This window comes from Caretta caretta, chromosome 6 (assembly GCF_965140235.1).
Source record: "Caretta caretta isolate rCarCar2 chromosome 6, rCarCar1.hap1, whole genome shotgun sequence".
NCBI lineage: Eukaryota > Metazoa > Chordata > Testudines > Cheloniidae > Caretta > Caretta caretta.
In genome coordinates, this window is record NC_134211.1 from 19,292,421 (window position 1) to 19,308,347 (window position 15,927).

Below are 15,927 nucleotides of genomic sequence, written 5' to 3' on the forward strand. Positions count from 1 at the left end.
ATACCTAGCTAGATTACTTACTAAAAGTTCTAAGACTCCATTCCTGTTCTGTCTCTGGCAAGAGCAGCATACAGACAGACACAGACCCTCTGTTTCTCTCCCTCCTCCCAGCTTTTGAAAGTATCTTGTCTCCTCATTGGTCATTTTGGTCAGGTGCCAGTGAGGTTACCTTTAGCTTCTTAACCCTTTACAGGTGAGAGGAGCTTTCCCCTGGCCAGGAGGGATTTCAAAGGGGTTTACCCTTCCCTTTATTTTTATGACACCGCTGCTGTTCTGCTTCTTCTGCCTCCCAGGCTTGCGGCGCCAATCAGCACCCCCCGCCCCCATTACTTGCTGCAGGCGGCCCTTCCCGCGCCCCCCTACCCCAGCTCACCTCCACTCCACCGCCTCCCTGGAGCACGCTTTTGGCCACCTACAACCACTTGGCGCCCTAGGCGGCCGCCTAGTTTGCCTAGTGGTTGTACCGGCCCTGCGTGTGTCACCATCTGCCCTGCAACCTGGGGTGCCTTGCAATGCTTTGCTGCTGTGGCTCTCAACCTGGGCTCCTCACAAACAGCTTGTAGGCCACACCCTGAGGGTCTGTATACAGCCACAGCCCTGGTCCAGCAATTCTGACCCTAGCAGCCTGTTAGCAAACACCAGCCACACTCTGGCTTCCAGCAGCCTTGGCTATTACATGCAGGGTGACCCAAACACTCCCAATCCTGAATTTTCCCCAAAAAACATGTGTTCTGCACTGTCTAGCCCTCTCAGACAGTCCGGATATATTATGTCCATTGCCCCTTTAAGGGGTTCAAGATACAACAGTTTGCCACCCTATATGGAGTTACCCGGACAGTTCACAACACTGGATTAGTTTTGTTTAAAGAATAAAATGAGTTTATTTTACTCCAAAGAGAGAGGTTTTAGGTGAGTACAAGTATTAAGGCTTTAAAGTCAGAAGTGATTTCAAGAAAAATTAAGATAAAATGCTTCGTAGTACTAAACTTAACAAACTAGACGAGGTTCAAGGTGAAATTCTTACCACAAGTTTTCATTAGCATTGCTGAACAATTTTCAGGTACGGATCTGCTCCCAAGGTCCAGCAGCTGTTTCTTTTGTAATATTAGTTGAAAACAGAGAAATGGATAGGAAGAGATAACTTGGGGTGTTTTTGACCCTCACTTTTATAGTTCAGTCAAGCTTTGAAATGCATTTTCCTGAGTGTGACACCTAAATAAAGTCCTTTCCAGCCAACGGCAAGGAGACATGGAGTCTGGTGGAGGAAGTTCCACACTGTTTCTTTTTACCTGTGTATGCTCAAAAGCAGATTTGCCTCGTCTCTTGCTTTCCGCTCCTTTCCATGCCAAAGAATGGCCACTTGATAGATGATGGCCAACTAGCTTTGATGACACCTGGCTAAGGGTGTCAACTTGTCCTTTGTCTTTGAGAAACAGATTCATGCACTTACCAGATTTGTCTGGTAAACACACTTCAGTCAAGATTTCAGCTTATGATCAAAACTTTACGTATAATGTTGCTACACACATTTCAACATGGTATTATTGACCAGCAAGTTATTAGTTCTCAAAAGATACCTCACAAGGCATATTTTGTAAAAAGATTATTACACTAGGGTATGAATACAGAGGTGCGGTCTGTTGCACTCAGGCATGAGAAAGTTTGGCTAACTTCAGATAATGTTGCACTCCCTTAGAGTGTATGGATGAGCTGTGGCACTCAGACTATCTTCAAGGCTGTCATTTAAGTTGCTCTCCAACCATGGCCCCTCCACAATAGCTTGTGGCAACTATGACATCGATTAGCCAGGAAACTTTCAAAGTAGGCATAATTTTGTGAGGAGAGCTTTAGAGGTGATGGAATAATTCCCCTCCAGACCACACAGTCGACCACAACCATTAGTGCAGTCTCAAGCATGCAACAGACTTAGAACCCCACCCCCACAATGCACTTGTTCACCATTAATTGAATGACTATGCTAATTATGCATGTTTGGTTATTTCCTTTTGGCTTATTAAAACCTATTTGTAACAGCTCTTATGGCTTTAGCTGTGGGCTAAGCCGAACCTCAAGAAAGTTACACAAATAGAAACAGCTAAGCTAAAACTGTAGCAGCTAGACTCCACTCTCTAAACACATTCTAAACAGACGAAAGAGTTGCATCACTCATGACTAACCATGCTCTCGAGTCACAAGTGCTATTACAAATGTTATTTCAGACTCAATTATTAAAACCTATTAGCCTAACATACATAGCTAGCATAGTAAACTACTGCACAATAAGCAAAAATGGTCACCTTATCTCAAAAAAGATATATTGGAATTGGAAAAGGTTCAGAAAAGGGCAATAAAAATTATTAGGGATATGGAACAGCTTCCATATGAGGAGAGATGAATAGGACTGGGGTTTTTCAGCTTGGAAAAGAAATGACCAAGGGGAGATATGATAGAGGTCTATGAAATCATGACTGGTATGAAGAAAGTAAATAAGGAAGTAAAAAGAAAAGGAGTACTTGTGGCACCTTAGAGACTAACCAATTTATTTGAGCATAAGCTTTCATGAGCTACAGCTCACTTCATCAGATGCATAAAAGTGGAAAATACAGTGAGGATGTTTTTATACACACAGACCATGAAAAAATGGGAGTTTATCACTTCAAAAGGTTTTCTCTCCCCACCCCACTAAAGAAGTGTTATTTACTCCTCCTCATAAAACAAGAACTAGGGGTCACCAAATGAAATTAATAGGCAGCAAACCAAACAAACAAAAGTAAGTATTTCTTCATACAACACACAGTCAACCTGTGGAACTCCTTGCCAGAGGATGTTGAGAAGGCCAAGACTATAAGAGGGTTCAAAAAAGCACTAGATAAATTAATACAGGATAGGTCCATCAATGGCTGTTAGCCAGGATGGGCCGGGATGTCCCTAGCCTCTGTTTGCCAGAAGCTGAGAATGGGCGACAGGGGATGGATCACTTGATGATGACCTGTTCTGTTCATTCCCTCTGGGGCACCTGACTTTGGCCACTGTCGGAAGACAGGATACTGGGCTAGATGGACCTTTGGTCTGACCCAGTATGGCCATTCTTATGTTCTTATAGGGAGAAGAAAATGGATTATATGGTAAACCAAGTCATTCTAGGATTAGTCTATGAGCTACTTCATCATATAGTTTGAATGTGCACAGGACAGCAGACTTTGAAGCAAGTGTTACAGAAATAGTTCTGGCAACTTTGGGGGGCAGTGGGGTCTTTTTACCTAATAGACATGGCTACCAGAAATTGGAAGGGGAAGGGGAACTATTAATGTTTTTCTTTCAGTTGCCCACTGAATTAATTAGGTACGTACTAGTTTGTCCAAGTGCAGAGCTTTCTCTCTTCCCCAGCAATCTGTTTGTTTAGTAAATATTAAAATTAAACCCTATGTTATGTGCAGGATTTACTACCCTGTTAACAAGAAATGCCTGAACATAGGAAGGAGAGTTTTAACTGGTTTGGCTGTTGTATTTTCCAAGCATCTGCACACAGAAGTATCTTAATGTTATCAAGTTCTTAGCCAATGTACACATCCTCAATTTCATATGTTTTACTTTAAAATCAGCATCAGCTGTCTCTGAAATATCATTGACAGAAGTGAGTAAGTCTTGGGAGAGTTGTAACATACAACTCTAACAAGTGACAGATGTCTCATCTGGGCCTTTCCCACCACCACCACCTCTGTAAGCATACTTCCTCCCCGCAGCACACACATTGCCAATGGGAACATGCTCCTTACCACGCACAACTGAATGAAACCAGGGCTGGCTTTGGACGCTCTTTCTTACTGTGGGTTTGTGAGATTGTTAGCAGAAGCTTTTCACCACAGGGTACATATACCACTGGCAGCCATTAGCCCCGTGTATGGCTACAGTAGAAAAAGCAAAGAGGGACTGGATACAAACAAAATGAAATAATATTCTTCCTGTTCAAGGCACAGTTTAGGCTCCCATGAGCACTTATCTCTGATTGTTTTCTGGTATAAAGAATGGGTATAAATGAACTAGAAAACTAGTATTTGATGCATGTCCTTAGCTAAAAAATACTCCCCTCCCACAACTGGTTGAGTGTGTGTTGGTTGTCCAGAGGTTATTGCCTTCCACCTCACCCACGGCTTCATTCCAGTGATAAAGTAATTCCTGTATGTATTTTGGACCAAATTCTTAAGTTTTTACTCAGACAACTCTGTTGAAGCAAATGCAAGTTCTGCCTGAGTAAGCATCCCTAAGTTCTACTTGCACCTCTGCCACTGACTTGTCTTGTGATGTTAGGAAAATCATTGACCTCAGTTTCCTGTAATACTTACAAACACCAGCTAATGAATCCTCATAATACACCTGTAGATAGCACACTCAGAGCTCCTCAGATAAATGGTGGTATAGAGACAGAGGTGCTGGGGGTGCTGCCGCACTCCCTGCTTGAAGTGGTTTCCATTATATACAGGGTTTGCAGTTTGGTTCAATGGGTCTCCGCACCCCCACTATAAAAATTGTTCCAGCACCCCTGGATAGAGAGACATATAAACAAAGGGTAGCTACCTCTCCTCATTCTCCTCCCACCCCCCAATGTTTTAACGCAGGAAGTTCCTTTGGGGTAAGTCCCCCAACTGGATTGTTAATAACTAGATTACTTTCAGGTTGTGTTTTTTCCTAGACCCAGTCTTCAATTTGACAGACCAGAGCATGCTCTCCTGATGCCATCATGAACAAGACAGAACCAGGGAGCTGACAGATCATTTTGTAGCAGAGGATAGGCTGAGACATTGCCACAAGAAAGAGATATTTCCCCCTTTGCTTGCTCCTCGGAAAAGCCAACCTGGTTTTCTACTAACAGCAGAATAGCATGAGGATTGATGGGGGCAGGTTGAAACCTGCTGAAGTGGGAAACGCACAAATGAGTTTAAGAAAGTGTGGAGGGTCCATTAACAGATTGGATAATTGTTCCTTTATATTTCGCACTGAAATTTGGGGGCAGGAGTTAGGATAGAGACTTAGTCCCCAGAGCAGTCCAGCTAGAGAGTGTCAGAGAGAAATATCGACTGCCACATAAAGAATGGCTCCCTACCACAACAACCTTGATTCAAGATGACTGCCTGTAGGGATCCATATTGTAGGTGAAGTGCATGAGCTCATAACTTCTGAATACTCATGTCCTTTGAAGAGGGCAGTGAGAATGGATCGTGCTGGTAATCGCCTCATGGTTGCTATGGTAAGTAATTACTTTCTTCTTTGAGCATAACCTGCAATGATTCCCATTGCAGGTCCAACTGGCAAGGAGCTTGTCTGAAGAATCTGAGTTGACTAAAAGACTGCACGACCGAACCCCATTGGAGGTTGGGAAGAAATAAGCAGAAATTTGAGGGGACATACACAGAAGCATTTAACTCCATTGCTTAAGAGTAAAACATCTGTTAGAAACCCTGAACTCCCTGGTGCTATTACTAAGGTGGAACTGAAATAAGAGTGGGACTTATATCTAAATCTCATTCCTGTATTTTAAACACTTGATCATTTGTGTTCTAGGAATTAATTTTATAATTCTATTTTGGGATTTTGGTAATGAGCTTCATTCCAATGTATTATGATGTTACCAGAAAGCCTTTGCAAAATTAAAGCCTTATTACGTGCATTGTCTAATTCCCAACAATAACATAGACTCCTTTTGGGGAATAGAGTAAAGTGCTGACAAACACAGTTGCAAGCAGTTAAAATATGGTCACAGATTTTTCCTTTTCATTTTAATGTGAATTTAGCATTTGTAAAAAGTACCAGCTTGCCAGGTCTAGAGTGAAGTTCTCGTTTCACCCACAGAATAGGTACAGCAGAGGCATGTCAGTACAAACTTTTCATACATGGATCCACCAGTGTGCCTCATGCCCAACCTGGAGGGGACCACCTCTAGACCCCAAAGAGTATTCTCTATATGTCTAATCTAATATCCATTGAAATCAATGGGAGTCTTTCCACTGACTTCACTCGGCACTGGATTGAGCTCTGAGCGCATTCATCCTTGGCCCGTCTGCACCAACTGCCAACAAAGTTGCCGCTAGTGCCAATGCTATCTGTTATGTGATCACCTGCCCACTCAAAACCGGTCTGACAAGAACAAACTCATGTCATAAAGGCCACAGAACAGCCTTGAGATGGTAACAACTTCTAGTCTACACTGACCTGGAATTTTCAACTTAGAGATGAAAGGCTCTCTCGCCAGTAACCAAGACCCTGACCCAAATCCACCTCCTGGGGATTTTTTTCAGATGAGAAAGTAGCTCAATATAACTTTTTAAAAAATAATTAAATTTGTTCTAAAAAAAAATTTTAAAGGAATAAACTAAAACATTAGAAAGAGAAAAAATGAAGCTGTTGATAATCAGACCCTGTATGTAGCTTTATATGAGCTAAGCAGCTTGAAGCTCATATGAACGATCATCTTCATTTGTCAGCAGTCCTTCTAGCTCTCTGCTCTTGAATTGACTGCACTGTATCCATTCAAGACTCCAGTGTGTGAGCCCCTCAAGGGATGGATTATGCTAAGCTGGGTGCATAACACTATGAGCTATTGTAAAGTTTTTATGTTTCTTATGTTTCTATAAAAATTACTAAAATTCCAATAATAATTAATAAACGGAATACCGAACAGAACACACAGCTATAGGAAATAGCTGTATGCTCAATAGGTTTCCACATAGGTGCATGGAGTCTGTCTGTGTGGCTCTCAGTGTTGGACAGGGGCCTTAGTTATTGAGAAGAATGATGTTAAGGAACAAAGAAGGTGAATGTCCTGTAATGAGAAGGCTTTAAAACAAGGTGATTTTTCTGCCTCCGTTTAAGTTCTTTGAGCTGTTGAAACATATTCTTCTCAGAGTTTGAGACAGAAGGGTCAGGTAGAGCAAATGTCAGTGAGACCATCCATCAGTACCAACAGTTTGGAGTCTCATGAGGAGATGAGACAGACTCTTTGGACAAGTGGATTGAATCATCTCTCCACAGGAGAAGCAAATAATGGCTTTCTTCTTTGACTTCTCTGCTTTTTCCACTCTGATAGCAATTGTAGAGAAAGCTAGTCAGAAAATTCTAGTCAGAGAAAAAAATTGATGGAGCTAGTTCCTGTTTCCTACCATGTGATAAAGCAGAGTGAGACCAGGGCATTCAGGAAACACAAGGTCAGTCCTAAAGTCCAAGACACCAAAACTTCCCAGTGTTTTCTTTGGTTCTCCTGCCTGCATGTTTCAATGACAGCTTGAGTTACAAGATGAACTTTGCAATTATAGAACTCTTCTTACTACTTTGAAACCTAGCATCAAAGGCTTTTCTGCTTCTCCAGATAGATCCCTGGAAAGAAGTATTTCTCATCAACCATAAGAAGCCAACTGTCATTCCCAACTGCCACAAAACCTCTTGACCCCCAACATTCCATCCCTTCTTCTGTTACCAGGGCCCTGACTGCCGTTCTCAAAAGCCATGAAATATTCTGATTAAAGGGACACCACCTATAAAACATTCGGGGACAGACCCTCACCTGATCAGCCTAGTTTCACTGAAGTCAAATTGAACTATGCTGAATTACACAAGCTGAGGAGCTAGCCATTTTTTGTTTTTTTGTGTGAATAGCAGAGAGGAAACCACTGTCCCTTCATGCAGAAATTTCTTCTGCTTCTGTGGCCCCAGAACAGATATGCACCTTAGGTAGTGGCCTGACACCTCTATCTCAAATGCAGCAAAAAACACCAGCAAACAGCTTCAAGTCCATCTGACCATGGTAAATTGGACTCTTGTTCTGAGCTGTACTCCTCAAAGAGCACTGTCCACACCAAAGGAGGTGCTTCTGTCCACAGAATAGGTATAACAATGGGCCCCACCAAGGCCTCAGTTTGGCAAAGCACTTAAGATTTACTGAATCTATCTAGCATGAGTCATAGAATTTAAGACCAGAACGGACTACCAGATCATTTAGTCTGACCTCCATAGACAACCAACTCCAACCACCATCGGCACACTGAACCTAACAACTGAAATTAGATCAAAACAAAACAGAAGTACTCATATGGCACCCATTACCATAGTACCTGAGCACCTCACAATACCCCTGTGAGGTAGGGAAGTAGTATTATCTCCATTTTACAGATGGGAAACTGAGACATGAGACTAAGTCACTTGTGCAGGATGTCTAGGATTGATCCAGGAATTGAATCCACATCTCCTGAGTCCTAGTCTAGCACCCTTGCCATTGGACCACCCTTCCTCTCAATTATTAGGGACTAATATGCCTCAGCCATGAGTCTGATTTTCAGTTGTGCTGTGGCTTCTTTATCAGCAAAAAGCAGCTCTAAAACCAACCCACAAAACTCTCCTGACTCCTCTCTCAGAACTCCTATGCTAGTGGGGGATTCTCCAATGGTGAAGAGGCAGGGCAGGATGCATGGGCCAGGATGCATGGGCCAGGATGCATGGGCCAGCACTGTAAAGAATTAGCTAAGAAAAAAGTGTAGATGAATCTTCCATGCACCCCAATGATCGCCAGCTACTATACTAGTCCCTTGAAGCCACTGGCAGCTGGTATTAGAGGAGCCCTCCAGCTGCTCTGATATATGCACAGTCAACCTGTGGAACTTGTGCCAGGGGATGTTGTGAAGGCCAAAATTATAACAAGGTTCCAAAAAGAACAAGATAAATTCATGGAGGCTAGATCCATCTATGGCTACTAGCCAAGATGTTCAGGGATGCAATCCCATGCTCTGGGTGTCCCTACCTTCTGATTACCAGAAGCTGGGAATGGGCGACAGGGGATGGATCACTTGATGATTACCAGCTCTGTTCATTCCCTCTGAAGCACCTGGCATTGGCCACTGCTGGAAGACAGGATACTGGGCTAGACAGACCATTGGTCTGACCCAGTATGGCCATTCTTATGTTCTTATGTATGTTGGGGGACCTGGCTGAGGGAGAGGTAGGTCAGGATCATAGCAGTGCAAAGGTGGCATGTTTCTTTATTGCTCTTTTATGATAAAAGAGCATATTAAGTCTTAGGCAATTTTAACATTCCCTCCCACTCCACCTGAGGGCTAGGAAAGCTGACACTGATTTCAGCTGATTATGATGTCACCATTCCAATACGGCAAATATTGCCAGTCTTTCAAGAAAAAGAAGTCAGAGCATGATATTTCTTATATTTCCAATGTAAACAACAAATGGATTTTTAAAAAACAAAACAAAACTTTAAAGCTATGTACACAGAAACAAATTTTCCTCTGGAGTTCACCTTTCAGTACAGGTCAAATATGTGCAGTTTGTCATCCCTGTGTGAATCAACTCTAACTGAATAAGACTGTTAATTAGCCTGCCTCTTTCCATAAGAGCTTGGGCTAAAGGAACTCCTGGTTACCATGAGCCAATCTGTCCTGTTTCAGAGTAACAGCCATGTTAGTCTGTATTCGCAAAAAGAAAAGGAGTACTTGTGGCACCTTAGAGACTAACCAATTTATTTGAGCATAAGTTTTCGTGAGCTACAGCTCACTTCATCAGATGCATACTGTGGAAAGTGTAGAAGATCTTTTATACACACAAAGCACGAAAAAATACCTCCCCCCACCCCACTCTCTTGCTGGCAATAGCTTATCTAAAGTGATCACTCTCCTTACAATGTGTATGATAATCAAGTTGGGCCATTTCCAGCACATATCCAGGTTTTCTCACACACACACACAAACCCAATCTCCTGCTTGTAATAGCTTATCTAAAGTGACCACTCTCCTTACAATGTGTATGATAATCAAGGTGGGCCATTTCCAGCACAAATCCAGGGTTTAACAAGAACGTCTGGGGGGAAGGGGGGTAGGAAAAAACAAGGGGAAATAGGTTACCTTGCATAATGACTTAGCCACTCCCAGTCTCTATTCAAGCCTAAGTTAATTGTATCCAATTTGCAAATGAATTCCAATTCAACAGTTTCTCGCTGCAGTCTGGATTTCAAGTTTTTTTGTTGAAGAATTGCAGCTTTCATGTCTGTAATCGCGTGACCAGAGAGACTGAAGTGTTCTCCGACTGGTTTATGAAAGTTATAATTCTTGACATCTGATTTGTGTCCATTTATTCTTTTACGTAGAGACTGTCCAGTTTGACCAATGTACATGGCAGAGGGGCATTGCTGGGACATGATGGCATATATCACATTGGTGGATGTGCAGGTGAACGGGCCTCTGATAGTGTGGCTGATGTTATTAGGCCCTGTGATGGTGTCCCCTGAATAGATACGTGGGCACAGTTGGCAACGGGCTTTGTTGCAAGGATAGGTTCCTGGGTTAGTGGTTCTGGTGTGTGGTTGCTGGTAAGCATTTGCTCATCTGTCTTGCGCAGCAGCAGCTCCCACCATGCTCACTGCAGTGGACAGATGGCACTGCCACGCCAAGCCTAACACCCCAGGACATAGTCAATTAAACACTAGCAACCAAATGATGTAATAATGCTATATTGAATTCCCAGATGTTAAAACAAACCTAAAATAAGGTGACCTCAGCTTAGCCCCAGTGCCCCTCTTCTGCTTGATCAGCTGTACTCACAGCTCAAGTACCCCTCTAGCTGTGCCCCACCTTTTGCCTTCCTCTCCAGTGACTGCCCAGCTCTGCTAAGGCTTAATGTCCTCCCCCTCCCGCCCACCCACCCACAGAGAATCTTGCGATTGAGAGGGGGATGCTGAGCACACCAGGAGAGAGCATCCTTGTGCTAGGCGGGCAGAGCTGGAGGGGGGAGACGGAGCCACACGGGGAGGGATGGAGCCTGGGTACCGAGGGGAGGGGTGGTGGGCACAGGGGGGAGATGGAGGCAGTGGGGGCTGAGCTCAGGAGGAGGGGGGCGTGAAGCCTGAGCACACAGTGAGGGGGAGCTAAGCTCAGAGAAGGGGCTGAGGGGCGGAGCTCAGAGGGAAGGGGGATGGCGGCTGAGCACGGGGTGGGGGGAGGTGGGGCTGACCTTCGTGGATGAATCACCTTGCTCTCTCTCCACATCATTGTGATGCGCGCGAGCCGCACCGATCGCCGGGGCAACCGAGAGCAGCCAATCGGCTGCTTGTGTGCCCCTCACAAAAGCCTGCGTTGCGGCAGCTGGAGCCGCTGCTTCTTTTCTGCGCCAATCAGGAGGCGTCTGGTGCCGGAGCCCGCCGGACTGGTGCGGGTCGAGAGCCAATCAGAAAGGGCGGCGAGGGGTGAGGGGGAGGGAGGCGAAGGGGGTGTGAGTGGGATGAGCGGATCCGCGTGCCGAGCGGGTATAAGAACGGGAAGCAGGCGCGCGCCTCTCGCATTCCGTCTGCGGGCACCGACTCTAGCGCGCGCACCTCCCCCACCGGTTTACCTCACCCGCCCGCGCTATGAAGACCAAGTTCTGTAACGGCGAAACCGAGCCCTCCCCGCTGGGGCTGCTGCTCGGCTGTAGCCCCGGCCCCGGGGTGGTCCTGCCCGCCGCGGGGCAGCCGCCGCCGCCGCCCACTCACCCTGAGGCCGACGGCAAGGAGCTGGCGGGGGTGCGGGCGCCGCCGCCGCCGCACCAGCCGCCGGCCACGCTGCCGCCACCTGAGGAGGAGCCCGACTCCCGCACCCGCCGCAAGGCGTATCTGTGGTGCAAGGAGTTCCTGCCCGGGGCCTGGCGGGGGCTGCGGGAGGAGCAGCTGCGCATAAGCCCCATCAGGTCAGTGCTTCCTGGGGGGCGGGGCAGGGACCCCGGGGCTACATCAAGGGTGCTATGGGGGGGCGGGGCAGCGAGTGAGGACCGGGGAGGGGGGCACTGTGGAGATGGGGCGGGTGGCGGGCGCTCTGGGCCTGAGGGGGTGGGGAGCCAGTTGGTTCCTCCTTCTCTCCCCCCCCCCCCCCCGGCCGGGTGACGGGCGCTATGGGGCTGAGTGGGCGGGGACCTTCTCCCACCTGCATTCTCCTTCTGGCCTGGGGCACTGTAGGATGCAAGGGGTAGCCCCCCCCACACCCTCCGCACTTGTTGTGGGGCGGGGGGAAAGCAGGCAGGCTGAGCTCCTCAGGCTGGATTCTTCCTCCTCTCCCCCTCGCCAGGAAGACCACCTGCAAGGTCAGCGCGGCCAACCAACCTAGAGTCCCGCGGGGGTGGGGCAGGGAGGACCTACCTTCCGCTGTATCCTCCAAAGCCCAGGCGGCATAGGGGGCTGGGCAGCAGAAATCCGTTGAAGTTCAGCATTGTTAAGTCACGGCATCGAATCCAGAACCACAGTAAAGGGGGAGGGTCCGGCACCGTTACGTCTGTGGCTCTCCTCTGAGCCAAGAGGAGGTGCTCTGGGTGGTTACCAAAATATGTTTGATTCGTGGCTCAACAGGGAGTTTGTGGGAGCTCCTGCACTGCTTGTACAAATGCCTAGAAATGCTTGCACTCTATTTAGAACAATTTGAGTGTTTCAAACTTGTTCCTTGGTTTTTTGGTGTCAGTGGCTTTTTTCAGTGTTCAAAATTTCATATTTTCTTTTCATCCTGTAAATTGAAAATGGTAGTGCAAATCCCAGCATTGTGAGTCATCTTTAGGTTTCTGTAGTGCTGTGATTCAGCATGTCAGTTGGTTACCATAGAGTAACCAGGTTTGTATGGCTTGGATATGAAAATGGGGGCGTTTTGAAGTGTGGATTCTTTGGTCAGCAACGGTATAATGTATTTTGAAACTGCTCTCTGAGTGAAAGAGCAGTATCTGTTTTTTACATCAGTCTTAAATAATTCCAAATGCCCAGTAGTTCTGACCATTATTGTGGTTTAAGGGTTTGCATTTTCAAAATCCACTATGTGAAAGGGATTTGTGACTTCAAAATTATTTGCCCAACCAGTTTAAAATATTGTAGGATCTTAATTAACTTGAAATCTAGTACTGTTAAATTCTCTAACTGACCTTCAGGAGCTATGCTTGTACCTGAGCCCCCCTGGCATTGTTTGTGGCTCTAGAACATGTTCCATTTTTAAATGTTTCTCCCATCCTTGTTATGTGAAACCCATACAGAGCACTGATTATTCAGGTTAAATGGTGGAAATGACTAGACAGAGTTGTTGGAGTATACAAGTATAAAATGAAGACTCTTCTTGAATTTGTTACACTAAACTAAGATGGTGTCTGTTTTTTAACTCTTTATATGGATATGATCTGAGTCGGCTGTTTTCTATAGTTATTTAAACATTAAAGGATCACAATCATTGTGGTTTTCTAATATTCTGACTTTACCTGTCCAAATAGCTGCGAATAGTCACCAGAATGACATTATCCAAAAATCCTTTTGTTGCCAGTTAATAGACTAATCTTCTTCCTGCTGTGTTGGATACTTATTATTTTACTCTGATCTACCCACTCCTGTTCTCCTCTTTCAGTCTGTTTCACCAACTGAGGCTAAACATTTCCATTTTGCCTCAGACTGTGGTGCGCTCTCCTGCATTTCTTGGAAGGTTTCCCTTTTGCCTTTGAGACAAATTATCCAGGTCATTTGCACTGGCAGCTGCCCTCAGGAAGGGGGCTGTGACAAAAACTTAAATTGTTGCATTTTGCTGGCTGGAAGTTGCACTCTACTACCATAGAACCTCTTGGACTCAGTTTCCCTCTTAAGGAGAACATAGCCCTGGATTAACAAAATTGGGTACTCTGTTACTGGCTATTGATAGAGAACTGCTCTAATGACAGTGCATTCAAGATGCTCTGAGCACCATCATTGCCAGGAGGTGCTGGAGCTGGATTGGTCGTGTGCTTCGGATGAAAACTGATTCAATCACCAGAGTAGCAATAAGATGGACACCTGAAGACAAGCAAAAATGAGGCTGCCTGAAAACAACATGGCGAAGAGCTGTGGAAGCACAGCTGGGAAACTTGAAAGATTTGACACAGTAGTGGAGGAGCTTTGACACTGCCCTCAACGCCAGCTGCATAGTAGCCAATGTGGCCTGTGGGGCTCTAGCAGTTTTGGGGTCTCTCCCTTGGCCCCACCTGCCACCCCCAGGTGCTTCCACTAGGCAATTTAAAGTGGCCTGGGGCCCTGGCAGCATAGCAGAGCTGAGTGGTGTCTACCTGCTTGCTCTGTCTGCCAGCCCCTCCCTGTGGCCCTGGGGTGGGGCAGGGTTGTGCCTCCATGCACTACTCCTGCCCCAGGCGCCCCTGTGGCCAATAGGAAGCTGTGGAGGCGGTGTCTGGGGGCAGCAGCGCATGGAGGCCCACTGGCCCGCCCCGCCTTACAGTCCCAGTTAAGCGCCACACCTCTTGACTCTCTCCCAGAGCCTGCACCCTCTCTGACCCTCAAACTCTCTCCGACCCTCAAACTCTCTCCCAGAGCCTTAGGCAGGTGGGGGCGGGGTGGAGTTTGGGGCAGCATGAGTGACATTATTGGCCCACTGGGAAGATTTGAGGACTGGCACTGGCCCTAAGGTAAATTGAGTTTGAGATCCCTGCGTAATAGGATGGTGATGGAAAACTGCTACCAGTTTAGATATAGAATATATTGATCCTGATGTCAGGGAGGGTCAAAATATTGTGAATTGATAGCAGAGTGAACCACATTGCTCTGGTTAATTGCACAGCTTTTATAAAGCTGCAATTCCTATAAAATTTTTATATCAATTGCTTTTATGTAACAGAACGAAGTAATATGTGACAATGACAATCATGCCGTTTCTGCTCTGCTTTGGAAAACTGAGCAGAGACATTGGAGATGTTGCCTCTTGCAAAGGTGTTACTTTTTTCCCTATCTGTGGCCATTAATCAGAAGCGCAAGGATGGTGTATGCCAACCTTTACTGAGTAGAGTAGCACCTCTCTACAGGCTGACAGAGGAGTCCGTTTGAAGTGCCAAATCGTACGGTGCCACAGAATTGAATCTTGTTGCCTTTTCACATACCTTTTTTTCATAGTCCTATTGGAATTGTATTCAATAGCTGTAAATACAGCTTTAAGTGACTTGTGTCACAAGGAAAGCCTCTATTGGTCTCCTGTATGATGTGCCTTGATTAAATCTTTCAGAGATGAAGTACATGAAACTATTGCCCTTGCAAAACATAGTCGAGTCAAGTTCAACCTAAACAAGTTAAATGGGGTAGCACAAGGATTCCTGAGCCTTGAAATAGTGTCACCAGTAGAGCACCAGACTAATACACTTCAAAATCAGTCATTCATGTAGGAATTGTCCTTCACCCTGGTTTTGTATTGTTCTAGAAGTAACTTGAAAGGACCGTTTATCCTAAGCTCTGGTCAACACTACAAGTTTAGGTTGAATTTAGCAGCAATAGGTGTATTTAACCCTGCACCCGTCCACACGACGAAGCCATTTTGGTTGACTTAAATGACTCTTAAAATCAATTTTTGTACTTCTCCCCAACAAGGGGATTAGCACTAAAACTAACAACGCTGGGTCGAATTTGGGGTAGTGTGGACACAATTCAACGGTATTGGCCTCCTGGAGCTATCCCAGAGTGCTCCATTGTGACTGCTCTAGACAGCACTTTCAACTCAGATGCACTAGTCAAGTACACAGGAAAAGCTCTGGGAACTTTTGAATTTTGTTTCCTGTTTGGCCAGCGTGACGAGCTCATCAGCACAGGGGACCATGAAGTCCCAGAATAGCAAAAGAGCTCCAGCATGGACCGAACAGGAGGAACTGGATCTGATCGCTCTATGGGGAGATGAATCCGTGCTATCAGAACTCCGTTCCAAAGGATGTAATGCTAATATATATGCGAAAATCTCCAAGGGCAAATGCAAGGTGTTTACAATGCTCACAACTACAGCGGTGATCGGAGCAGGCTCCCGCTTGCAGTGCTATGGCATATGCATGGGCAATCCAGGAAAAAGGGCAAGAAATGATTATCTGCCATTCCTTTCATGGAGGGAGGGACAGAGGGGTCACTGACTACATGTACCCAAAACC

At 45.8% G+C, this 15,927-nt stretch overlaps 1 protein-coding gene and 1 long non-coding RNA gene across 4 annotated transcripts in view; one reads left to right on the forward strand and one right to left on the reverse strand.

Annotated features, from left to right (window-relative positions):
- The window catches only part of LOC125637700 (uncharacterized), a 76,508-nt gene extending 64,257 nt beyond the window's left edge, over positions 1-12,251 (reverse strand). For 2 of the 3 annotated variants that reach the window (XR_012668855.1, XR_012668854.1), the window contains exon 1: positions 12,158-12,251. This is a non-coding gene — a long non-coding RNA (uncharacterized LOC125637700). Of the gene's footprint in view, positions 1-11,001; positions 11,108-12,157 lie in introns of those variants that run through there. The other variant, XR_012668856.1, reaches the window with a different exon arrangement.
- CHKA (choline kinase alpha) overlaps positions 11,302-15,927 on the forward strand; it is a 40,768-nt gene continuing 36,142 nt past the window's right edge. The window contains exon 1 of the mRNA XM_048852566.2: positions 11,302-11,712. Within this exon, the coding sequence (XP_048708523.2) occupies positions 11,396-11,712 (317 nt within the window). The 5' untranslated portion in view covers positions 11,302-11,395. The remainder of the gene's footprint in view (positions 11,713-15,927) is intronic.